The sequence below is a fragment of the Melanotaenia boesemani genome, chromosome 12 (assembly GCF_017639745.1).
Source record: "Melanotaenia boesemani isolate fMelBoe1 chromosome 12, fMelBoe1.pri, whole genome shotgun sequence".
NCBI lineage: Eukaryota > Metazoa > Chordata > Actinopteri > Atheriniformes > Melanotaeniidae > Melanotaenia > Melanotaenia boesemani.
Genome location: NC_055693.1, coordinates 13,975,832 through 14,002,221, shown reverse-complemented (window position 1 = coordinate 14,002,221; position 26,390 = coordinate 13,975,832). Strand labels below are relative to the sequence as shown.

Below are 26,390 nucleotides of genomic sequence, written 5' to 3'. Positions count from 1 at the left end.
GTTTCACCTCACCATAATAGCTCAGTTTCTTTTTATCCTTCCCAGTACATATAAAGTACACCAACACTGGGTCCTCTAAATATCTGTAGCCATGTATGATGGCTGGAAGAAGTGTTTAGAGGTTGGTCTGATTTTCTGGCACAATACTGAGCAATACGTTTTGAGTTTCCAAAAGCTGTGGAAGGAAAACGTAAACTCTACATCACTTCTGAGCATCTCCATGCAAGGCTCTGTCCTGTTCAAGTTATCTGTTGCTAAACGAATACTATACCTTTCACCCTCGAGAGTCCTTTGGTCTGAACTCAGAGGCAATCACTTCTGTTTTTTTTTATTTACTCTTTATTCAGCAGTTTTTGCACATTTCTGCCTTGATGTGCATAAATTTTAACCATGTTTTATGCGCTTGGCCCCTCTCTCTTAGAAAACAGTCTCAGGTTTCCAAACTGGTTTGTACATGAATTATTTACATTTTTTTAGTCTTCTTGAATGATTGTTTTGTTAACTGCATGAATATCTCCTCCTGACTTTATCTCCATAGTCACCTGCTCACACTCACAGTTTTACACACACACACACACACCACACACACACACACACACACACACACACTCAAAAAAGTTGCAGGAACTCAACACAAGATCTTCTGTTAATTTTTTTTTACCTGAAAGTCCTAGAAAAGAGATGAGTGCAAGAAAACAGAATTTTTCTTTAATGAAATTAAATAAATTACTTCATCAATCCCAGAAGGATATTATAAGTTCTTTGAGTTTAAATCTTAAATTTAGTGATCTCCAATTTCTTCTGGAGGCAGAATTTGGACAGACAACCATAAAACCTGCCCCAGACGATACAAGTCTGACTCATAGTTAACTTGAAACTAAACAGCCATTCTGCTCAGTCATGAGCAGCTGCTTCCTGTCACTGCCTCTGACAGATAATTATTTTTTTTTTTATTTATTTATTTTTTGGTAAACAGTAAGTGGCTTTACTTATTAGTTTTAATTTAGCTTTTATTTTATTTCCAAACTCTATAAAACTATAGACTCTTTTGGAAGAAGAACCATCACTTTCTTTTTTTCCTCTTAAACAGTAAAATTAAAGCATTTGTCTTTTACTGAAAGACTGTATTCACATGCCGCAGCAACACAGCAACATTTCTTTGCTACAAATTCAAAATTGTCAAACTTTAACACTGATCAAATCTCTCCTGCTCCTAACAGAAAATAATATTGCACTTAACATCCTTTCACACCAGCCGCCATTATTCTCACACCTAACATATTACATACTCTATCATTTATATATATCCAACCTTATCCATTCACACACATCGTTTACCCTCATACAGAAACATCAGTAAGAAAGTCATTAAAAAAAAATCGAAACACACAGGGGCTAGAAATTACACTAATATTCAAAAGGAAGTATTCTAGACTATACTTGTACAAATCTCAGGTATTTTTTCAAGTGCTATACAGCAAGAACAAATAGTGTTTTCTTGAAAATAAAACGCCAGCAGGCTACTGCTCGTCCTCGTTTTCCTGTCCTGAGCCTTCAGAGCGATCGCCTTCTATTCGATCTACAAGAAGAAAAAGTTGGTTGTCAAAAAAAAAATAGAGGAAAAAGAAAAAGCTCGGTCGAGTGTGTGTTTGTTTACCTGATCTAATGTGATTGAGGGAGGCCAACATTCGGAGCATGAAAGAGGCCGGGACTGTGATTGTGTTTCTTGTTTCTTCTAGCATCAGCTCATTCCTGGTTATTACCTGGTTACAAAGGTGAAAGCAAACATAACCGTGATGAGGATAAACACTACAGATGGAAAGGAAGAGCAGGGAAACCAGTCAGCCACAGAGGAGATGGAACAGGAAAATCTCATTTATTATATTAAGAACAACTACCTGACAGAGGAAAACATGTTACAAGAAACACTGTTTTTTGGCAAGAGTCCCCCATAAAAAGACTGGAAGAGTTCCCTGATAACAGTCAACAGTTTACATTTGGCAGAAACTTTGAAAGTAGTGTTTTTTGTTTTGTTTTTTTTAAAGGGTGCTGTACCTCATCAGCAAGAACTCTGTTGAAAGATGGCGACTCCTCCAGTGGCGACCAAATCTTGATATCGTAGTCTATCCCCGAAGAAGCCAGAACTGAAACAGACCAGTGCGTCAGTTACAGACCATAAAAGAAGACATCATCATTATCTAGTGAAGATGTAAGGGACTCACTGGGGTCGTAGGGGTGGGGCTGCAGGCAGTTAACCACGTGGTTGTCGGCTTCCAGCAGCATGAGATGCTCAGCGGTGTGTCTGTCCCAGATGAAGATGTGACCACAATCTGAACCACTCATCACGAAGTTGTTGCCCCAGAAACACGACTCCTTTATCTGGTCATGAAATGAGTCAAAACAGTTTTCAAATATCATCCAGTGTATCGTTAAAGAAAATTAAAATGTATTTATATTTTTTTTGAGAGTTTCACAAGAAAGATTTAAAATCTAGTGATCCAAAGTAAAAGCTACTGGCTCAGTAGGTCATCAACATACCATGGTAAAAAAATCCTATAGCCTGCTTGGTAACCCGCATGAGTGGCGAAGTAACATGGTTATTAAGTACATTGATAATTCAGTCCAGCCTCATAGACATATTAATCCTTGTGCCCAGGCTGCATGATTACACCAAAGAGCTTTGCAGATCTAATTAAAATAATCAAGGCAATTTGCTTGATGCGGTTCCAGTACAGCAGGTAATCTAAGACTGTAGCTGCCTGACTGTCTTAATTTTGGGTTAGGATTAATATCCTGTGCCATAGATTTTCTGAAATTTTGGCAGGCAAGATCTTTTCCCAATTCCAGTCTTTATGACAAGCTGCACTAAGCAACACTTAATTATTCCACTGGCATGCATAGAACGAGGTTTACCATTGTCCTGGAGTTACGGTGGCCCTTGTATACCATTTTGACCGAAGGTCTCCTGATATTCTGGGTCTCGTTCTCCTCCATTTCCCTCCTTTCTTTCCTCCTACGAAACAGCTCCTGAATACGAGCTGCAGCTGAACGTCTGAGGAAGAAAAGAACATGTCAGCACAAAGTACCCACAAACCCATGCGTTAAATGTGCAGTGGGTTTATCACACATTTACATGCTTTTTTTTAAAACAAAATCAGCAACAGTGCAGCCACTTTTTGTCGAAGAAAAAGTTTATCATTTAGGAAAAACACACTTTTCCAACTGCTCAGCTTCTTTCCATCACACAGTCAAGCATGTGCCATGTTTATTCGCCACATCTGTACCAAAATAAATGTGTAAAATGCAGCTGTGATGCTCCTTTTTACACTATTTGTGGAGTCATTGTTCACATGCAGATCGTCTACACGCAGCTCGGTGTATTAGTTTAAGTGGAAAGCCCAAACCAAGGCAAATTAAAAAAAAAAGTAATGCAAACATTGCACAATATGCTGTGCTGTTGGGTTTAAATGCTCTGCAGCATGTCACACACCTTACAGGTTAGATGATTTTAGTTTCCAGAGCAAACACGTTACCTGATCATCCTATCTCCTACTGCAGATCCTCTGGAATTAAATCTATATTTGTAGTAAAACAGTCAATGGCAAGGCATCACACAAAACTCAAATCAGAACGCCCACCCTTTAAAACTGCACAGATGAATACATGAAGGGGGTGTTCTTATTTGTAGTGTAACAAGAGAAACCAGAGCATCTTCTTGTCCAACACACCTCTGTCCCTGTCCTCTGAACCTTGCTGATGGGATAAGAATCGGGTCATCGTCGCTGTCGTCAGAGTCCTGGTTGCTCTGTGCCGGCTGGCTCTGGCCCTCCTCTCCCTCCTCTCCAGCCGGCTCTGTTCTCCTGCAGTCCCCTGGCGTATCCTCTGAACCCTCCGGCTGACACCTCTCCTGCAGTGAAGGCGCCATGCTGTCGCCCTCAGAGGATCCCTCTGCTGGGCCCTGAGCTGTCAAGCTGCTGAGGGCTGCGGAGCAGGAGGCCTCACATGGAGGGTCTGTGGAACTGGCTAGTAAACTCTGCTGCCTGGAGGACTCGCAGGGAACTGAGGGGAAATTACACAGGAAGTCTTTCATGGTCTGTGTTTGGCGTCTACATGGTATCAGATTAATTGAACAGGGTCATTTTCATAGAACTGAAAAAGACTAGTCACCCTCATCTGATGCCAAGCTCTCTGTAGACAGATTCTCTCTGCTCTGCGCAGCTACAGCCTCCGACGTCTTAGGGCCTCCACTGCCCAGCGAGCTGGAAGTGCTGCTGCTCCTGTACAGAGGCAACATTACCATAACCAGACAGCAATTTTGGAAATGAATACAGATACTAAAGAAAATCAAAGTAAATATTAGAAATTTGGAGGGGATCCCACTTCAAAGTTAAGACTTAACCATCCAAAGAAAGTAAAGAAAAAAGAATAGATATACAAACAAGACCAAGAAATACCATCTCATTTTCTAAATCCACTCATTTGATGAAGTGGAAGACTGACTTGTGGTCTGACTTATCAGAGGGTGAATAGAGATACAGATACATATCCTAAAGATAGTAAAGATTCAAATTTTACTAGCATACAAAAAACAAAACAGTTTCAGAATGGAACGAGGTGAATCTGTCCATGTGGGATGAATAACGTGTAGATCACTGAGAGAACACATTTGGGAACATCCTTTTCAATGAAGGTGATGCTTGTATAAGCCAGAGAACATTAAACTTTATCTGTAGATTACAAGAAAATGCATGTAGTAAACAGCCCAGTTCAAAACAGAATCTACCAATATGACAAAAAAGATTCACTGAGGTAAACTTGGAAGAGCAGGCTGCACTTCCAGTTAACTTTTTCTCCCACTGGCTTTACAAGTTGTGCAATTTTAAATTAAAGCATTTCTAGCAAAGGTTTTTCTAGAAGTTTTTTCTCACTGCTCCAGTGTCACTAACCATTCATCTGTGAAGTCTAGTTTGATGGTGCTGGTGGTGGTGCCTTCCGAGCTGTAGTGCAGGCTGAGGACTGGCTCTGCTGCGCTGGATCTGGTGGTGGAGGTGGGAGGACTGCTGCTGGCCACTGCAGGAGCAGATTCATCAGGTGATGAACCTGCAGCTTCTGCTGCTCCTGAGCATCACAGACAGAAAACACACAGGCAAAGGAAACAAGACAGGTTTATCCTTTTGAACCACTTTAATAAAATGTTTGCAGCATGTTCTTTTACAGCGGCGCACAGGAATTATACAACCTTTGGTTGCATCAATTCCCATTTATTAGCAACATTAAACAGAAATGGAAACATGCAGCACAAGTTAACAGGGCAGACAAAAAACAGACTGTGACAGAGACATTACTGACTTTTAAAAGCCACAGCAGCAGGACAGAAAAACATAAAAAGTAAAAGCCCACAAAAGATCATCTCACAATTCAGATGCTTTTATAATCAAGAGATTCATAAAATAATTTCCAGTTACCGCTATATCATGTGTGTAGTAATGCACTAATAACAGCAGTTATTGTTGCATCGGTAATAAACAATTACTTTATTAATTCTGATTGGGAAATTCGGCTCTGCATTTGACCCATCTCTAGATGTACCAGAGACCAGTGGGCCTCCCCCCACTCCCCCTTACCTACATGACAAGTTTCCTAAATGTAAAAGAGAGTATCACACAGATGGGTTTCAGGTAAGTTGGTAATTCAATTAGTTATTCTAGTTCTATATTTAATTAAAAGCCAAAATATTAAATCTGCAGCTTCTTAGAGCTCTATCAGACACAGTGGTGCCAGATAATATGTTTACAGTGTCTTGTAGCTTTTTTTTCTTGTCTCTTTGTTCTTTAAAACAAAATAAAAGTTAGGGGTAAGTTGCATGCTATGTGAAATACACTGCTGCCAAGTTAATGATTACATTGGGGGGGAAAACCTGCAGTCTCAGTCCTAATATCTTTTTATTTAGAAGAATAAGGACCACAAGCACAGAAGTTGTAAATCTAGCTAAAGATGCCATAATGATTTGTGGGGGAAAAAAATATATATAAGTTGTCACTTTTCTAATGGAAGCCAAATGAAGCCAGAGACGTTTTTGAGTCGCCATCTAGTGTCCACTAGTGGTGCTACAGTTAATGACACATGACATGTCTTTATGAATTATCAGAATATCTGTCTCTTTTCTTTTAGGCCTGATGTACTGCATTGCCAGACATAATAAAACATATTTTAAAGTCAATTTAACATGTTGAATCAGAGTCTGGTCTGTCAGGGAAAAAAAGGTCACTCTAGTTGTTTACAGGACAAAGTGAGCTTTGGTGTAAAGGTGCCATCACTTTTTTTTTTTTTTTAATATAAAGTTTAAATACATGTCTGAAACAATATATATACTGTGTTAGTTTAAACTGAAACATATTTTTTTGTCTAAAAGCATAAAAATGCCTACCTGATCTTGATTGTTGGATAGAAAAAAACTGAACTGATGAGGACCTGATAAAGTATAAAACCTTATTTTACATTTGCACCCCACTTTGTATTGACTTCATGAGCAATTTTTTCCTGAAGACATTGGCATTGTAAGGAGACACTGTTGCTGCTAGTTCTTAAAGTCATCTTAGTGTATAAAAGATGGCGACAGCTGGTCAGGTTGCCATAAGTCTAAACTTGTAAATGTCTTTTACATTTTTAAATTATATTACAGTAAACTAAACGCATTTATAACTAGACTAAAAATAGTCAATCTTGCACATGTTGATGGATGTTTATGTCACTGATCTGACTAATTCCAGCTGTTAACAGCATTATCACATCCTTCAAGTTCCATTAACTTGGGTGAGACATCATCAGTCTATCTGCTGGACAGTAAAAAGGTTATACAAGAAAGCAAAAGCATGAAAACAGTGGAGGACAAACTGTGGATAGACAGTGTGAGAAGAAGTTTAGGATGAAGAGTGAGGAAGGCAAAGCGAGTGGCAGGGTGGGGTTGAGGAGAATTTGGGGGGGGGGCGGGGGGGGGGGGGGGGGGGGGGGACGCACCCTGCTGTTCATCAAGAGTCATGGATCCCAGCTGTTTGTTTACCACAGACGAGGGGGAATCTGGAACACAAACGAAACTGACTAAACATCCAACACAGGGGTCAGAGCTGAGGGCTTTATACAGTCAAGACATGTGAGTGTTAAAAACATCAGTCATGTACAAATATATAAACCCAAAGCCACTGTGTATGGATGCCATTTCAGATTCTTTTATTTAAATGGAAATAAGAATCAGAAATGAGGGCATATAAACAGAAACAAAAAAATTTGGTTTACACATGCTTACTACTTATAGAAATTTTAATCCTGCAATGTTATATTAAACCTGGAAATCATCAATGCACAATAAAAAACAATCTCTGCACCTGATGCTACACACTGGAATTTCCCTCATATTTCTGCTTAATAAAATGTTAGTAAAAAGCAGCTGCATGACAGCCAAACAAATGGCAAACGTTTCTGCTCTTCATCTTTTTAATGCAGTCACACAACATCAGAGATGACTGCCCAAAAAAAGCTCCTTTCAGACATGATACCACAGCAGCTCAATCTTAAATCTTACATACTAATTTCGGTTTTAAATCTACTCCATTCCTGTAATGACATTAAAGCCATGACTGCAGTTGAATAGATAAAACATGCACCTTCTTCATCTATTCATGTCTGAACTGTGCAGATTACTGCAGAGCCAGTCACAGAAAAAACAAATAAACACACAAAAACACCCAACATTACGACCACGTTTAACAACCAGGAAGGATTTCTTCTCATCAGGTCACTTATTAAAAACAGTTATTGCTCTCATTATGAGGGTCAGACAGACAATTACTAAACCCTGATGAACTAAATCATTCAGAAAATGTAATAGTTTTTTATAAGGCCATCCTGGGTCAAACAAGGACAAAACTGTTCATTTATAGGTTCAGTAAAAGGCATTTTTGTTAGTTTCTAAAATAATATATATAAATAAATGAGTATGTTGATGCCTCATACTACACTTGGGGGGAGTTTTGCACCATACATTTGTTTTTTCTGTCTCTCTTTCTTTTATTATTCTCAAAAGTGTCTGTCAGTTTTCAGCCCTGAACATCTGTTTGCTTCTCTCTGCTGCATTTTAATACATCAAAATTCCCAATAAAGCTGCTCTCATTTCTGTTTCTCAGACTATACAGCAAATCACAAACATCAACTGAAATGCAGCCCAATTAGAAGAAAAGGAAAAAAAAAGATTGTTTGTGGATGCATTGAGGTAATAGGTACCACATTGTCTGCTGCTTTGTAAGGTTTCCTGGATTGGGAGCTTGAGCAGAAACTCTGTACAGAGGTGTGCAATTTTTGATTGTGAAAGTGGAATTTTATGCATATACACAAAGCAGCTGTAATAACTATGTTTTGGTCCTTTTAAAGGACTGATACCTAAACTGTGACACCAGCCTTCAAGGTTGAAACTTAAAAAACAGCCAAAAAGTCTGTCAGTCCAGCAGTTTCCCTGACAGGAATAGGAGGATCTCGTAATGTTTTTAGAGCATAATCACTGTGAAATGATTACTAAATTATGTTTTATTTTAAATATACTATTTTGTTCTGTTATGGACTGTAAAATATCTCTTCTTCACATCATTAAATGGAAACTCCAAACTATGTTTCCTAATAAAACCACAAAAGTCAGATTTCTGGCCTGTAAATCTGAAAAAGTTACTCTACAAAGCAGCTCGTGCAAAAATCAAAACATAGATAAAATCTATTTTGAGTTGCAGCCATTGTTTTTGAAGTATGTCAAATGCAGCATGTTAAAAAGGCGGAAATTGAACAATTCACTCAGGACAGGAATATAGTGACTTCTGTAGAACTTGTAGTAAACATGTAAATAGCAGAGGTTATTGTCACTCTACAAACTTTAATGGGAACTTTAAAAATCCTAAAAACTAGCATTGTTGTAGTTTGTGGGATAACCAACATGCTCATTCCTTGCATTGCCAGCCCCCCCAATTTAGTCAACTATATTGTACAGTTACTGAGGCCCTTCTGAGAGGTAAGAGGGTACTTTTACATATTCATGTGTAAACTGCATGAGGTCATTCATGTTATCCTGCATATTTCATATCAGATATGGGCTTGACTGTCAGATATGAGTTTAAACCAAAATAAAGAAGCAAAAAAATGCAGGTCATGATCACTTGTTAAGGCAGCTGATCAGTCATCAAACATGGGTAAACAATCACATGAGCCATGAGGAAGCCAAATCAGAGCTTCATTCCAGCTGGTGCCACTCCAACAGGAGAGTCTGCAGGTGAAAACCCAAGCAACAAGTGGATAGAGGCAGTGAGAACATTAGTGGGTGATGGGCTGAGCAAACAGTGGAGAGGCTGCAGGGTTTATTAGGACAAGATGCATTAGGGGGGAAAGGGAAGAGGGTCACTGGGGGGGTTAGTGGTCAGTTCTAGCAAGACCAAGTCTTCCTAGAGTTTAAGTGACTCTACAAAGAGACATGTTAGCTGAGGCTACTAGAGGGGAAAGGGTAAAATTGCAAGGCATCGGGCCCAAGTGCACAGCCTGAAAGGAAGGGTTGCTGCAGGATTGAGGAGCTCAGAGGGGTGGGTAACCTGAATGGGGTTGCTTCATGGCGACAGCAGCAGCTGCAGAGGTAGCACTTCTTTGTGACTGACTCTCAGCGGCTGCAGAGGAAGAAGAGGAAGAGGAAGGGGTCGCTCGCTGACCCTGTCCTGGGGGATCGGCAAGCCGGAGCAACCTCTGCAAACGCCTACACACTAAACTTATGGGCAGCCGATGAGGACCGTACTCTGACAGAGAGGCAAAGGAAGAGAGGGAGAGTGAATGAACGATTAGGAGGTTGAGGGAGAAAGATGTCAGGAGAAGAGAGTTGAGGTTGCTGAAGGAGAAGAGAGTGAAGTGCAGGTGCTGCTTGAGTGGAGTGGCTCCAACAGACAAACAAACCAAACATACACCCACACAACAGAAAACACTGCATTACCCTGAGGATACCTGCTGGCTGCACTGAAGACAAAAATGTGGTTTTGTGTGTTTTACAGTTAATCTTGTGTACGAACTAGTGTTGGCTCTTACCTGAAAGAGCTGGTTCAGAGGTGGGTGTAGCGGTCGGTGTGGGCGTCCCAGTCGTGTTGCCCTGACTCCTCTGCTCTGAATCAGGGGAGGATGTAAGAGGGGAGGAAGAAGGGGCCGAGCTCTCCACTGACGAAGAGCTAGAAGTAGGAGGTGCTGTAACTGTTGATGATGACCCTGAGGAGGAAGAGGAAGTGGATTTAGGCATAGGAGCGGCAGTGGCGGCAGGACTGGCAGGGACCTCTGGGTAGTCTGTCCCCACAGGCCTCTCTGTGGCACTGGACTCCTGGCTGGAGTCTTCTGTCGGGGCAGCAGGATTGTTTGATACCCCCTCTGGCCGGACAGCTGTTCCTAAAGAAAAAAAAACAATTAACAGACTATTACAAAGATGCTTCTTAAAAATAAAATATAGCAGGAGTCATGCTTAAATCTGTATACTTCACAATTTTGTCTTTAATTTTTTTAAAACCAAGCTCCTTTTTCTTCCACTTCTTTATGCTTTAGTGTAGCCTCTTAAAAATAAAACCCAGCCAATAGAAAGCCTACAGATGCAGCATTTAAATAAATGTAAGGACTTTTTCAGCCTTTGTGATGAGCAGCACTCATTTTCCTAAGCTTTACCTCTGGGCCGTGTCTGGGGTCGGGTTCCTCTGCTGCTCTGAGCTTCGCTGGCCTCCTCGAACCACCGGGACAACATATCCGACATCCTCTGCATCAAGGACACATTCGGACTCTGCTCCCCTGAAACAAAAAGGGAAAATGTGTGTAAAATTTTCTGTTATGAAGCAGCAAATGTCAACTTGATGGTTGTTTAAAAGATCAGTCAGTTAGCATCTCCGTCAGACATGCTCTGGTATCTGAGCAGAGCTGTTCTTTTTCCTTTTTTACCTAAAGCTCAGGGATTTTTATTCTTTAACCATTCCTGTTTAACTGGGTAGTTAATAACTTGGATCTTACGGCTGTTATACTAACTGATTAGTATCTGCCATAATGGATACCATGACAGTATGAAATTTAAGTTAAGAAAAGCTCCCTTCAGTTCCAGAGCTCATTATTTTGGCTCGATGACCCACAGCATTAGTGTTGATTCACTCATCAGTTGTTTTTTTTGAGAGCAGGTGGCTGTTCTAGTTGGAAAAGCTCATAGCACAACATCCATTCAAGACAAAATGACAGCTAGATTGTAGTAAATAGGAAAAGTGCAGCATTAGAAGCAAAAAAGGCAGATTTGGTAGACACTAAAAGCCGAGCAAAAGGAGGATAAATATTAGTGGCAAGGACTACGACTCAAGTGATGTTCCTGTCACTTGTCAGCCAAAAGCTCATCACTCTTTGTATTGACATGACCCATGGTTAAGCCCAGATTTCTGAAATCTAAGCCACTTTCATGCTTCAATTATTAATTTTTGATGCAGAATTAAAGTTAAAAGGGGATAATAATAATAATAATAATAATAATAATAATAATAATAATAATAATAATAATAATAATAATAATTATTATGGTTAGACTTCAAAACTTTGCTGCAGCCATACTCTATGAGGTGTCCCTGGAAGCTGGATCTGAAATGTGAGACCTCTGCTTTAAACAAGAAGCAGAACATGCTGTGATCTTACCATCTCTTTCCCTTTCGCTCTCAGGACGAGCTCGGGGTCCGGTGTCAGACCAGTCACCTCGCAGACGGAGGCGTTTCACTGGAGGCTGCCTCAGCTGTGGAAACACACACACACACACACACGGAAAGATTAGCAGTTTGTCAGTCAAAGCATGGTCAAAAATAGCTCCGCTGCCAAAGCAAAACACTACTCGTCTCTATTGGTGTCCTCTCTCAAGCGCTCCCTCCCCTCTGGCTGAGTGACTGAGGTTGCCTTCTCTTTCCAGTCCTTCTGGCTCTCTTTCTGCAGTGCAACAGGCTCAGAGCCAGAAATAGAAAAACGAGGTCTTAGTGGAGAGCCTATCAACTGCTTTATACAGGAAATTTCATCGGGTCAAGACAGGTGGTAAAAAGCAGAAGAGAATGGAAGAGATAGTAGAATGAATCAGTAGGAGAAAAACCATGAACAAATTAGGTCATAGGTAGAAAAGAAAGGGGGGTATCAAGCTTTTCCTTTGCTGTTACCCCTCCCTCCACACCTATACACCTCAGTCTGAACTATTTTAGTGGCCTGAGGAACGCTGCCTGCGTCGGTGGCTAGATTTGGAAAGGAATGTGTGGCTGCATCTCAACACAGCTGAACTCTAAAACGCCGGCACCGTGATCCAGCACATTCAGTGAATGTGACCACCAAAAACACACAATTCCTGATCGTTTCCAAACCTTCTGTGCAAACAATTTGATATATGCACAAAATAAAAGAAACATGCAAATCATACAAAAATACCTTCTCTATCTTGTGTCTCGGTTTTCACGGTCATTAGCACCTAACACTGCAGTGCATCAGCCAGCAGATTTAGAAATGATGTCTGCAGTGCTCAAAGTGGCAGACAGCAGCAACAAGTACTGCACTGTTTACAACAAACAATCCTTTCACCCCCCCACCCCAAAAAGATCTGCTTCATGGAGGCCTCTGCTTGGCAAAACCTGCTTATATTTAATTTCTACTATACAAATACAAGCAGCAGATAGACACAAATACAGCAAAAAATGGTGAAACTGGATAGGACACATTGTGTTTAATGTCTCAGCGTCATCTTCAGTGTTAAAACTTCTCTGTGCCAGATTCTAAACAATGATAAACTGCTTGACCTTGTAATAGTGGGAGTAAGTCATTTTAAAATCTTTACAATTAGTTTTACTTTTACTTATTTCACTTGCTAGACTATTTCACTTGCTATTTTACTAGATGCCTCCAAGCAGATGCACACCATTACCACAAAAACATTTACATATATACATACATGTCAAGGTGAGTATATGCTCACCTTAACCAAACACCAGCTTGTTTTGATTCCAGGCAACAAAATAGTCTTGATAAACTGAAGTCAGTAAATCTGCTGAAGGTTGTGCTGATGAGCAGGTGATTGATGGTAACATTTGTTCACTCAGAACATTTATCCCTTTTTTTTCCCCCATTAATGACTTAACTGACCTTGATCGCTCTTAGACAGTTGCTGTTGTAAGTGATACCTCCTGCTGATCGACTGAGTAAGGGCTATAGTGGAGCTTATGTTCAGCATTCATGTGATGTCAAAGGACCCCTGTGCCATCTCACCTCCTCCCTCCTGTCTTCTGACGGCCCTTTGAGCTCTCTGGCCTGGTCATCTTTGGGATCAAACAGGTAGATGTAATCAGAGGAGTAACTGACGAGCACCTCCTGACTGTCCTCGCTGTAGCATAGAGACGTCACCCTGCATGATTTGTTGGCAAGATGGGTGGGAACAAACCGGACACACATGCCTGTCGTCCCTCGGCCCATGTAGTTGCCTTTAAATGAACAAGAAGATGAAATTCAGGAAACCATTGCTTGAAAAGGATTCTTAAATGTATTTATGGATGTTGCCACTTGATGATAGGTGCTAGGAATCCCATGTGAAGTACATGCCAGTCATCTTCTTTCTTTCTTTCCTATTTACTCTTGGTTTCTACTTATTTACTACTCATAATTATACTTATTTTTCTAAGGATGCTCACACAATTTCAAATATACTGAAGGTGTGACAAAGACATAAGAGGCACATGATGTTGTGTAAACATTCATGAAAGCATCTAACATTAAACTGCTCCCAGAGGAGAGTCGACACCACAAGGCATGATAGGAAATCGTCAGGTTTTTACCACCACCGGCTGCTTGTGTAGGTATCACTGCTGTGAATTAAGAAGGGCAGAGTTTACCTGTCGCTCTGGTGCCCAACATACGCCTGTCATAGATTCGCACCGAGCTGTCGGAGCAGCCAACGGCCAAATAATACGGCACCAGAGGAGAGATAGATATGGAGGTTGCTGCTCTTCGACAGTTTATAAGGATGTCCTGAAATCAAAGGAAACACAATGAGGTGAAGTTTAAAATGATGTAAAGTTTTGAGAGCAAGCACTTCTAGAAAAGAAAAATGTTTTAGCATTGTGATGATTCGTCTTCACAGCCAGTTGAAGTTGAAGCTTAAAACACCCCACCCAAAAAAAGAACAATTTATTCCAGGTTTGCTCAATTAGCCTGCATGTGTTTTTAATAAACTGTCAGCTGAGTGGAAGTATATGGACGGTCATGCTGGTATGGTTTGGGTCTTGTTCTTTGGTAAATCTGTATTGTGTGCATATTAATGGAGAGTCAGGACAGAAGTCAAATGAAATCAGATTATTTCAAATCTAGATTTCACATTAGATTTTAATGTATCTTTAGTATCACAGTAATAACATCAAATCCAGATGGAAGTGCTGAGAGGGCTGTAACAGAGAGAATATGTTTTAGGGGAAAAAAAGTGCATCTCCTTCCTGTTGAGAAAATCATTGCTGTAACAACCTGTGCTGGCACTTTGTGTGGGTTTTTCCTTTAATTTGTGACATAAGGCAGCAACAGCACCTGGTAAAACAATTTTAAGCTTACAGATTCTCATCTGAAGAACGAAAGGTGAGAAGATGCAACATAATCTAAGAGGGAACACATCCATCATCTGAAGCAGCTGAACCGAACCCAAGAAAACTGTTTGCTGAAGCTCTCAGGAGACAGAGCTGTCTGTACAGAGAACAGTACTCATTTCAGAACGTAGGCTGCTCAGAACTTCAATACAGAGATGGATCAAAAACAGCAAAAAAGATTCAACCAGGGAATATCCTCTACTGTCTAGTAAATATTTTTAAAAACTAAACTTCATATTTTGCTACTTTTTCCACAAAAAATTAAAGAGAAAAGATCCTTCACCCATAGCATGAAAGTACAACAAAAGAAACAAGAACATTTTCAGGTGTCAGCGTACATCTTTGCAGTCTTCTTTAGTGCAGCTGGTTTTGGTGCGCAGGTCAAACCATCGCACTGTGCCATCCTCTCCACACGACAGGAACGTGTAGGGATCGTTTGGTACCGTCATAATCTGAAAGAGATAAAGCAAAGTTAGAAGGCAGGAAAAGAAAAGAAAAAAAAAAAACATGTTTTTACTCCAGTAGCATTACTGTTCAGCACCTCATAAGCTGTCCCATAATGGCAGGTGAACTGACACTGTCTGTTGAACTCGGGGCTCTTCTCGGTGTGGGTGTAGTAAATGATGCCATCTCCAGAACAGGAGATGATTTCCTGATCATTAGTGTGAGGCATGAACTTTGCACTGAAGATATTTGCCCGATGACCTGAACGTATGGATTTCTTGACCTGAGGAAGAGAAGCAAAAATATAAAACAGGTTTTGTGTAAATTGTACAAACAAGATACAAGATGATGATTTGAGGTCGTCAGAGCCGCTGTTCAATTTTATTTCCTTTCGTCACATCTTGGTTGAGAGTAATCTTTTACTCACAAACATAAATAAGCTTATTTTTCATTATGTTTTGGATTGAATCCAATTTCACTTAAAACACACCACCAAGTAAAATGGTTTAAGTATTAAGTCAGAGATTCATCCTAAGTTCATATAAGGTTTCTGCCTGGATCTCATTTGAGGATACTGGAATTGACTTCCACAGTTGCTGTTTGGAGGTATACTGCTGCTACATATTCCTTTTAAGGATGCTCCACAGGTTCTTAATATCGTTGAGTTCAGGGGACGATGGTGGGCTTCTATACCCATAGCAACCAATGATTTAATAGTAGTTTTTGCAGCATGAGTTGGTGAGTTGTTTTGCACGAAAATGACTTTACTGCAGATGAAACAGTTCTTCCTTTTTTTCGGAGGTCATTTTGCTGCCCTTAGTCATCCGAAAGAGGCCTACCATCTTACTCCCCATTATTCCAGCTCAAAACATCACTCCACCACCACCTGGCTGACATTTCAAACATCCAAAACTCCATCTGGACCAACCAGTGTAGCACAGCATTAGTCCGTGATGGAAAAAAACTATCAGAAAATGAGTCTTCTTGTATTTTGAGCCCACTGAAAACATTTGTCTTCTTGAGCTTTGGTTAAAGGTGGCTGAAATATATCTTTAAGCACAACTGGAAGTCTCTGGAGTATCCTGCACGGAGAGGTTCATGAGATTCCCCAACACACCAACAGCTTTAAATGTCTGCAGGCTACTCACCAGTGGGTTTTTAACAGTAGCTCTCTGAATATGATGCAGTTCCCTTATGGAGACTTTCCTTAACATGACTTAATCTGAACAAACCCGTTTGCTCTCTGAATCACACCCAAAGTTTATAACAGTGTTGTCACAGATCAAATGATTATCTCACTCAAGCTTTTTATGAAACATCCAATGCTTGGATTCCTTTTCACAAGGCACTGTGGAAAAATCCGTCTTCTTCCCCTTACTGCTTGGAAACGGACTTGCTTAATAATATGGAACAAGCTCCTGAAGTAGTTTCTCTTTAATTAAGCTCACCTCGGACACCAGTTATCAAGCCTGTCTGAGATTGTTACCACTGGTCTAAACAGACAACACAAGCTAACTCCTCTGTAGAAAAACTGAAACAAATGGACTAAAAACCTCCATGCAGAATAATTTGGAACGCAGATAACAGTGTAATCTCATAGCTTATTTCACTTTACTGGATGCTCCTGGTTGGATTTACTTTGGGAAAATCCTTTTTTGAGTCCTTTATTTCAGGCAGACTTTATAGTAGGGACATCCTTCCAAGTTTAAAGTAAGTCACTCGACGATGGACTTTTACTGACTGAACTAGTGCAGTTGTATCCGTTATCCGATGCCGTTTGGGAAATTTTCCATGGAAGGTTTGCGCACAGTTTCTTCTCTGTAGAATTTTTACATTAAACTGTATGCTTTTATTTCCCTTCCTCTCACCCAAAGTGACTTTCATTGCAATAGGCCTAACAATTGTCTCTAAAATCACCTCAGAAGAAAGAAAACAAAGAACGAAACTGCAACGTCTAAGCTATAAATGTTATCATGATGCAAGATTTTTATGTTTAAGTGGCATATGGTTTTTGCACAGCATTTGTTTGATTTCAGCTCTGCCTGTGTGTCCATCAAAGTACTGCTGTATGATGTTTATTTTTTTTAGCTAAATCATCAATATGTTAGAAATAATGTCACGAATGTCTAAGGAAAGTTATAGTAATTGCTGCAACATTGAGATTATCATTTCAGAGTTCAAAGTGAGAGTTCACAGTAACCAGGTGTTGTGTTTTCTTCTTCTGTCATAGAGCAAAGAATGTATTTAAGAAATGTATAACAGTACAGCTCACAAATTACAACCCACCTTTTTGTTGTACGGGTTTGTAATGACCAGATAGGTATCATCTGAACCCGACAAGATATATTCACCCGTGTCATTCCAGGATATTGTGTTGACCTGTTGGGAAACAAGAAAGAAACAGCACGAGTAATGATTTGAATGACAAGAAATAAGGACGTTGTTGAATTAAATCTGCAGTGTTAATATTTGTCTTTCCTAGCAACAATAACTCCTCAAACACTGGCGGTGCATACTGTCGACATCCTTAACAATAGCTTTTGTTTTAGGAATGTAATCCTTTTTTTTCTCTCCTTTTTTTATGCAAACTCCCCTTACCATGATTTTTTCTGTCAAACTCCTCAATCATGTAGCTTAGTTTGCTTCATTACTGCTGTATCTCGCACATGACTCCCTCTACCGGGGGTGTCTAGCTCCGGTCCTCGAGGGCCACAATCTTGTAGGTTTTTGAAGTATCCCTGTTCCAACACACCTGACTCAAATTAATGAGTCATTGTGCAGAACTTCACAGGCTGTTGAATCTATTTAATTTGAGTCAGGTGTGCTGGAACAGGAACCCAGTGAAAACCTGCAGGACAGCGGCCCTCTAGGATTGACTTTGGACACCCCTGCAAGTCTAAACCAAGGGCTCCAGCTCCGGTTTCAAATGTAATTTCAAATAAAATGACTCTTTTCAACAGCTTGTTGTCACGTTCTGCCCAAGCATGTTGACCCATTAATCGGATTCAGGTATGCTGCAGCAGAAAACATCCTAAACCTGCAGGACAACAGTCCCCCCGAGAACAAATTTGGACACCCCTGCTCTAAACCAATGCAGGAGTGTTACCATAGATACCAGATCTGACATATTTCATCAGCATTGTGTGAGCCTGTTGGGTAAAGGCCTAAATGTAATTGATGTTTATGTCTATGCAACAGTTCCAAACACATATTAAAAAGAGACTAATTATTGATGAAAAAGGTTAACTTTGGCTTGAATTAAAACAAAAACCATCCTAAATCCAGAAAATTGGGCTCTTGACTACATCCATTTCTAAATTAAAAAAAAATTATAATTTCAGCACATGCACAAGGTGAGGAGCTCGGCTGATATAACACTGTTCAAATTTGCAAGAAAACTAATATTATCTTTGTCCAGCCACATAGAATAAGATATAAATTCATCAGTTTTTGGTCACGCAGGTAGCAGCAGAACAGTGCATCAGCTCGCTGTTGGTCACCACGTCATGGATCAATATTTCATTAAGACCTCATTCTGTTTCATCACAGAATGGCTCTGCTACAATCAGTGAGATTACACCGTTTTCAGCGTGACTGCAAGCTGAAAACACATCTCTGCCAGATGAAAGATATTAAACTGGTACCTGCAGTGAAGTGCTATCTGATATGTGGTAGAGTGCAAGTAAATCTGTTTCTGTATGAAAAATTAATAAGCAGATTTAGAGACAAGGGGACCCAGATCACAAATTATGAGACTAAAAGTCTTTTGTAAATCTTTTTAGTTTAGTTTCTAAATAAAATTATGTCCCAATTTTTACTTATTTTGGTATATTTATTGAAGCTAGGTTTTCCTCTTATTCAGCACCTAAACTAAAACCACCCAGACACACAAATTAGCAGAATCCACCTGATACAAGTTTGAAGCAACAATTTAATTACTGCAACAAAACAAATTATTTCGATGGAAATAAATTATTGATAAATGAAGAATCTGAGAAAAGTACCAGCTTTGTTGTGACTGGAATGAAAATATATGTTGTGGCTACAAGTAATGTTTTTAATATCAATATCTTCTTAAATTGGGAAATATAACTAATCATTTTAAATTGTCTGTACCAGCTCTAATATTTTAGAAACTAATTTGTCTTTAAAAATGTCTTTAGTTTAAATGGTTTCCGTTTCTGCTGTGAAGTGCGTTTAAAGTTTCTGAGAATAACAGAGATGATGAATCTGATACAAATGATGAGAAATAAAAAGTTCTGAAACACTGTTGTCTAATTTGTCCATCAGAGTAATAAAAACTTATTTGTTCAGCTGAAAAATGCTCTGTTCAGCATTTTTTTCTGTATGTCTTGTGCAGACACATGTTTTGTTTTGTTTTTTTAACCTTGCAGCACCACTGTTGGTATCACTGGTGGATTCCAGAAAATTCAAAGTGCATACATTGGTTGCAAGTGCCTCAAAAATACTAACTACTTACCACAGCCTGATGCTCAGAAAATTCACATAATTCTTATTTACTCATACCTACTTCTTCTAATGGAAGTTTGGCAAATGACCACATTTCTGTAGTAAACGTAACATCATAACATAATAAATTACTTACACAAACCATTTTTCCTCCTTGTTTCTCAACTTAACCATTAATAATGTTCATGCAGAATCTCTCAGCTGGTTTGCACATGAATAAAACAGATCAATTCACCATAAAATGCAAAAAAAACACTTCTATCCATAAAGTGCAGCTTTCTTGGCTTGTGGTGTTTGTTGTGGTGTTTTGGACAGCGAGGTTCTGGCTGATAGGGTGACAAGATGTGTGACTACTCTGTCAGCGTCAGGTTTCTGGGAGGCATCAACCACCTGACCTGTAGTCAGAGATCTGTTCTACTTCACATAACCACTGAACAAAAATAACATGGAGTGTAACAGGAAATAAAATAAAATAAAAATAAAATAAATAGAAAGAAAAAGATGAAGGAATGTTTGACACTTACGCAGCCACTGTGCACATTCAGTGTAGCTTCAAGTTTAAGCCTCTGGACAAATTCTCTTCTACCTGTGGAAAAAAAAAAAAAAAAACACACTTTACAAAAGCTTCCTGTTGGATTTATCTACCAAATTTATTCAAGCACTGTAGAAATGCGAGAGGGAACATCATGTCACATTACACATTTATGCTCAGTGTTTCTATAACATGTGGTGTATTATTCATGCAGTGGGTGCCTTGTTTGCAAAAACACTCAGCCTGAACAACAGAGCACAAAGAAACAAGTCTGCTAGTTCAAAATGCTGGTTTCGTGTTTTCTTTTTTTTTTTTTTCTTTTTTTTTTAGCAAGCAGATCTGATGATGATTTTCTTTCTGCAGAGTACAATAGTTCATTTTTGAGGAAAATCATCTGAACTCTAATTTGATTTCTTAGTCAAAGGACATCTTAAAACACCTGAGTGATAATAAAGAACTTGGCAGATATCTTTAAATGAACTAACTGAAATGCAGGTTGGTTTTAATTTAGCACTAATATACTGGGTCTGGGTTTTATCCTGGTTTTACACACATCACACTGAAAAAACAGCAATGAGGAAATGGTCCAAACTTCTATAGCTCCTTTTAATATTACTAAAACTACAGAGTTATTCCATGATTCCCATCAACACTCACACAGTACTTTCTGTATATTTGTACTCTTAGGAAAAAAAAGAAGCAGTATTTCATCCTGTACAAATACATGATGAGCATATCGGTGCAACGTGAGGGTCTTAAGCAAAGAGTGGTGGTGGTTGGGGGGGAGTGGTGACCCGGTGGTTGGAGAGGTGGACCTAGGGCTGGAGGACCCAGACTGAAGTCACCCCAAACCACCCCAAACCCAAGCCACCCTTTAACCTCAGACTATCAAAAAAGGTGAATCACTGTTGGTCCGTGAGAAAGGCCCTTAACCCTCTACTGTTCTCCTGGTGCCGTAATATGACACCTAACTGCTTCTAGTGCAACTAAGATGGTTAAAATGCATAGAAACAATTTCCCAATTAAAATTAATAAAAGTATATATTAACAACACTTTCCTAAGTGGAAGAACAGAGGTTTAAACCCCTGATCTCCCAGATAGAAAGTGACCCATTTTATCACCTGAACCACTGCTTCAATATTATTCCAATTAAAGTCCCATTGAGATCACAGACCTTTCAGAAAGAGGTCTCTGATCTCAATGGGACTTTCCTGGTTAAAGATTGGCTAATAAACAAACAAACAAACAAAAAAATCAGTAAATTAATAAACAAAAGGAAAAGTTTAAAACTGTCAAACTGTGAAAACAGAAATGAATTATTTGCAAAACATGGTCCTTCCATAGTGAATTTGACATGATCTCAGTTTGGATTTCAGTTCAGTGTGATGCAAAATAAATGACTGGCATAGATTCATAGCTTAATGCCTCGATTAAACCTTTTTCTAAATCGCGTGCAGGCACACAGCTGTCTTATACATGCATTGTATCAGTTGTCGACAGCTCTGGGCAACTTGTGGCAGTGTTATCCTCAATGCCAGAAATATTTACTTTCCACAGTTGGCAGAGTTGTCTGTATGCATCTGACATACAACTGTTACAAATACAGACAGCTTGATAAGTTACATGCCTTGCATGCTATGTAAGAGATGTTCTAGATGGAAAGGCAACATAGGACTTCTGCTTTCAACCAAACAGGCCTAGTCTTGCATCAAAAAGCCCATTACCACTGCTGTTCTTGTCATACATTGTGATGACTAACATGTAAAGTATGCTGAGATCTGCATCATCTGTTACAACGGGTACGTACTGGTTAAACGACACAAGGCACTTTAGTGCATGCTTCCCAGGTTTGCTATAGAGTTATTTTGCATGTATTAATTGACATGCGGATTGAAATGTGGATCAAAAGATAGCCTACAATATGGACTACTACTTTATCCAAAAAAAAGTTAATCTGTCAATAAATTACAAGAACCTTTAAATTTGAGTTAAAAAAAAAAGAAAAAAGATGGCCACCATCCTGAAAACTGCTATGCTGAAATTTTACCAGCACTATTGAAATAGTTAGAAAAGGACAAACATGTTGATTCCATAACATTAAAGTCCAGCCATTCACGTTCTACACATAAATAGTTACTATCTTGGATTTTCAGATGGCCATCAGTATTTTCTAAGTAAGTCAATTTTATTTATATAGCACTTTTAAGTGCAAATGTCATAAAGTGCTTTACAATAATAAAAACACAGTCATGCAATGAATAAAACAACTTAAAACACTTAAAAGAGTAAATTAAATTTAAAAAAACAAATATGAAAAGTAAAATTAACTCAAAATGAATCAAAATCAAGTATGCCTCTGATTTTTTTTTAATGCCAAATTTGGTGCTTATGACAAAGATTCATCTTGAGTATTGACCTAATATTAGGGCTAGGCCATATGACCTTAAATCAATATCCCAATTATTTGAACATGTTACTTTGATTACAATTAATTACCAGTTATTTTAGAATTATTTTATTTTTAGCCCTCATAGCTAAGTAAAAGTTATTTTCTCTCTGCTCTCCTGCAATTTCTTTTGAGGTCTTTGATTTGTTCATTTCTCCACAGTGGTGTCGGTTTTTATTTTTTTTTTAGTTTTGAGTGGAGCTACAGCATCGATGACTGACTTAAGTTAGCTGTTAAAATGATCCACAATAAAAATGGCATGATGCAGGTAAAATTACAAACTAGTTATGTTTTACAGGAAACTGCAGTAAATCCTGTAAGAAAGACTTTCATTGTTACAATGAAGCAGCCATTTCCTCCTTCTTTAAATGAAGTGTCTCAGAGAAATTGTGAAATTCTGCTGTTGCAATTTCTTAAAATGAGAGATTCAACTTGTGGTGACAGGTTTTATAAGAGCTGCAGGAGTCTATGGCTGACATAAACTCACATTTAGAACGTGTTCGCATGATGACAGAAAATTAATAATACAATGAGAACTGGATAGTTCACAGGAGATTTTTTCATCTAAATCAATAAATCTGTTATTTAGGAAATATTTTAAAACAATAGAAGAATTTCCATACTGTTATTAGTTTAAAAAATACTATATAAATAAGACAAGAAGACATATTTTTACTAAACAATGCAATTAGTAAATTACAAAATGGCAAATTTTTGTTTAGCTTACTGACCAGGAATGCTCGACCCATCTAAGAACACCTGAACTACAGTTACCAGTCGGAGATTAAAAAGAAAGTTGATCAACGTATTGACCCTGCTTCACCACTCTTGTTGCCGTTTTAAGCAATTAACTTTGCTAAATCTGCAGCCACTCTGTTTACAATCTTTTTGCTGAAGAAATGGAAGTTTAAATGTGTTTGTAAAACCCATTTAGATTAATGATATTGCACAGACAATGCCACATCATTATTTTCTGTTATTAAGCTGACTTTTTCAATTATCTTACTGTTAACTTGATTAAAAGCCAAATTTATTAAAAGTACACATATATATATATATTTTTTTTTTTTTACCTCATACTAAATATATCCTCCAGGAGCTGACCTGCACATCTCTGCATGCATCCTGGCCATGTACATAAACACAGCTCTGACTTTATCTCAGCCAGGCTAAAAACAGCACTGACTAAACCTCTGAGGCACCGGCTCCACCTCGGCAGGCTCATATCTCTTCATTCAGCCCTTGTGTGGTGCCGACTGTTTGACACAACACTGCAGACAACAAGTCTACATTACTAACCTCTGTCTTATGGCAGTCATCATGTCCTTTATGTTGCTGTTGTTTTCTGAACTGTTAAGTCTCAGATACTTTTTAACTTTGGCTATCAAATCACAAATTCCTGTTAAACACATCAAATAGTTAATTTTTCACATTCAACACTGAACAGAACAGCTGACAGGTCTGCAGGGAGCCAGTATGTGGATAAGAGCTCTTATCAACACCTTGTGGGAGAAAAAGATCTAAATGTTTGTACTTTTGTGACAATTTCAACGCTCAGCAGCACGGCAAGACCCAATGGACAACAAATACAGTCAAAAGTTTACGTCTTTTTAAAGAGCTGATTCCGTCTACAGATTTTTAAGATATTTAGAAATCAGTGCCAAAACTGTGATTAAAGAAAGTAATGAGCAAAACAGAAATTTTAATATAAGAAAGGAAGAAAGATGCTGATGGCAGAGGCCATAAAATAAAGAATCATCCAGAACGCCAGCATAAAATTCAAACAAAAACTAAGCGCGAGATCCACTTTTTCTTGTAAGTTGCCTTTCATCGATCATAAGCTGCCTTTTAAAAGTGGAGATTTAGACACTTTCCTGTGTCTTTAAATACACCTGCAATAGTCCTCAACTTAGCTGTAACAGAAAATCAACTTAACCCTAACAAATAAAACATAATTCAATCATAATGAACAAAACTACCAACTAAAACTCTTAATAGTGTAGATATATTCCTTTTTTAAAAGAAAGAAACCCCCACCTCCGTTTTATGACACTGGGAGTAGTGACAATATCTGCATGTAATCTTGAAGATCCCTCCAACTTCTACACATTTTCCACAGTCTGCCTGAATATTCAGCCATGTCCCTCGATCAGGTTTTTGCCATAACATTTCTACAATGGCTCGAAGATTCCAGCTTGCCAATCTATAAAACTATGATGCATTATGTGTAAAATCATAATATTCTCAATATTCTCAGAGCCCACCGAATCTGAATCAAAGCTCAATGCTGGCATCCCTCACAGGTCTACTATGATTTATAGACATTTCATGCAGAAATAACACCCATATTTATATCTTATATTAGGAGTTGCTGTATGTTTTAAAGATTGTGTTCAGGGATTTAAGCCTACTTTCATTACATAACTATGTCTAACATTTAGAAGCTATATTTCAGTGTTCATTTAGAGGTGTATGCTGATGTCGCCTACTGGTGATTGATTTATTACACAATTCTGTGATTGGACTGAAATTGCTTCTGAGCCGAAGCCTCGCTGCAAAATAATTGCATATCAGTATGGGGAGATGAATGTGATCCATGTTCTGACAGAGGTGCTCTGTTAAGGATTATACATAACCTTTAATCTCGTCTATTAAGTAATTCAGCTCTGAAATAGCATATCTTCTCTTTAATCATGATAAATTGAATGTGCAGGCGGCGGTGACTGCTGTGTTTACATAGCAGGAGAAGCTGCAGCTCTCTGCTACTAAGGTAGTTTGATTTGGCCTGGGGCACAGTTTTCCTGCCAGTTCATCCGATTCTGCACCACAAACACATTCTGCAGTCGCACAATGTTAAATCATCACGTTTTATCACACAGGTAGCATTGAAGAGTGTTTTTTTTTTTTTGTCTGTGTGCGTGTGTGTGTGTGTGTGTGCGTGTGTGTGTGTGTACTTACCTAAATAGTTGGTCCTGATGGTGTTAGGATTGCTGTATCCAATTAAGCGTTTATTAACATCCCAAACAAGGTTGCCAGGGCAGGACATTGTGACCATATGTCGGTTTTAATTGACAATAACATTTAAACTAAGCTAACCCTTCAACCGACGATGTCGCCTTTTATCTGCTGTCGGGTTCCCATCCAATTTGTTCGGTCTCTGTGTGTCGGCACAGTGTTAGCTGACGGCGGCACCCAGCGTTCGCATTGTTGAGCGTGAAGGACTCGCTCCGCTCGGTCTCCGCTGTTCCCCCCCGAGTTCACCCCGACTGTGTCCCTGCTCTCCAGACAGCTAAATATCTCTCCTGCTAGCCTAGCCTGGTTTATTTCCTCCAGCAAACAGCGGTCAGCTGTGTCTAAGCAACGCGAGAAACTGCGGGTTTTGACGGAAAGGTTGGGTGCGCTCGTTATGAGAACGACAGTAAGAAATACGATCGGAGTCTGCCCTGAGAGACTGGACGTGTATGTATGTTGTCACATATTTTCAACAGCAGATTTGATTTAACGATGTCGTTATATTTGCATTAAAAAGAAAGTACTCTCAGTTGAGTGCCATCTAGAAATTTGAGGAAACTCGAGAGTTTCTTCCTTAAAATTATCTTCTTTGGGGAGATTAAAGACACAGTGTACTCTCAGATGGTTACAAGAGAAGAAAAACATAAAGTTAGGTCTGGAAATTTTCCAAAAATGTCTTCTATTAGATTTAATTTAAGATGGGAGTATCAACATCCAAGATGCTGGAAAAGTTTGGGAATCACAGCTCTTTGAAAGAGAGCACTCCCTGTCTTTTTCCAGAGATCAAATGCAAGCTATAGCTGACTCAGACAC

General features: G+C 39.0%; 1 protein-coding gene across 5 annotated transcripts; it reads right to left on the bottom strand.

Moving 5' to 3' along the window:
- Positions 1-499: 499 nt before the first annotated feature.
- Positions 500-25,911, bottom strand: dcaf6 (ddb1 and cul4 associated factor 6). Of its 5 annotated transcripts, none has more exons than XM_042001530.1 (21): positions 25,524-25,911; positions 20,111-20,172; positions 17,403-17,495; positions 15,214-15,399; positions 15,011-15,124; positions 13,932-14,067; positions 13,312-13,523; positions 11,716-11,809; positions 10,720-10,839; positions 10,102-10,449; positions 9,621-9,818; positions 7,018-7,077; positions 4,947-5,118; positions 4,168-4,277; positions 3,729-4,059; positions 3,534-3,575; positions 2,914-3,052; positions 2,223-2,379; positions 2,056-2,144; positions 1,658-1,763; positions 500-1,579 (listed from the first exon to the last, which is right to left on the bottom strand). In XM_042001530.1, the coding sequence occupies exons 1-21, from the start codon at positions 25,618-25,620 to the stop codon at positions 1,521-1,523; spliced, it is 2,925 nt and encodes a 974-aa protein (XP_041857464.1). In that variant the 5' UTR covers positions 25,621-25,911; the 3' UTR covers positions 500-1,520. The 5 variants fall into 5 exon arrangements, with proteins under 5 accessions (XP_041857464.1, XP_041857465.1, XP_041857466.1 ...); XM_042001531.1 differs by having other exon boundaries at positions 3,534-3,563; XM_042001532.1 differs by lacking the exon at positions 3,534-3,575.
- Between the last annotated feature and the right edge of the window lie 479 nt (positions 25,912-26,390).

Excerpts from the sequence above, each read along its gene's own strand:
- dcaf6 (XM_042001530.1), bottom strand. The coding sequence starts at position 25,620 with ATGGTCACAATGTCCTGCCCTGGCAACCTTGTTTGGGATGTTAATAAA. Across the intron at positions 11,810-13,311 it reads CAGAAGACAGGAGGGAGGAG|CTGAGGCAGCCTCCAGTGAA; the intron begins GTGAGATGGCAC and ends GTGTTTCCACAG. Across the intron at positions 4,278-4,946 it reads CTAGACTTCACAGATGAATG|GAGCAGCAGCACTTCCAGCT; the intron begins GTTAGTGACACT and ends GCCTCTGTACAG.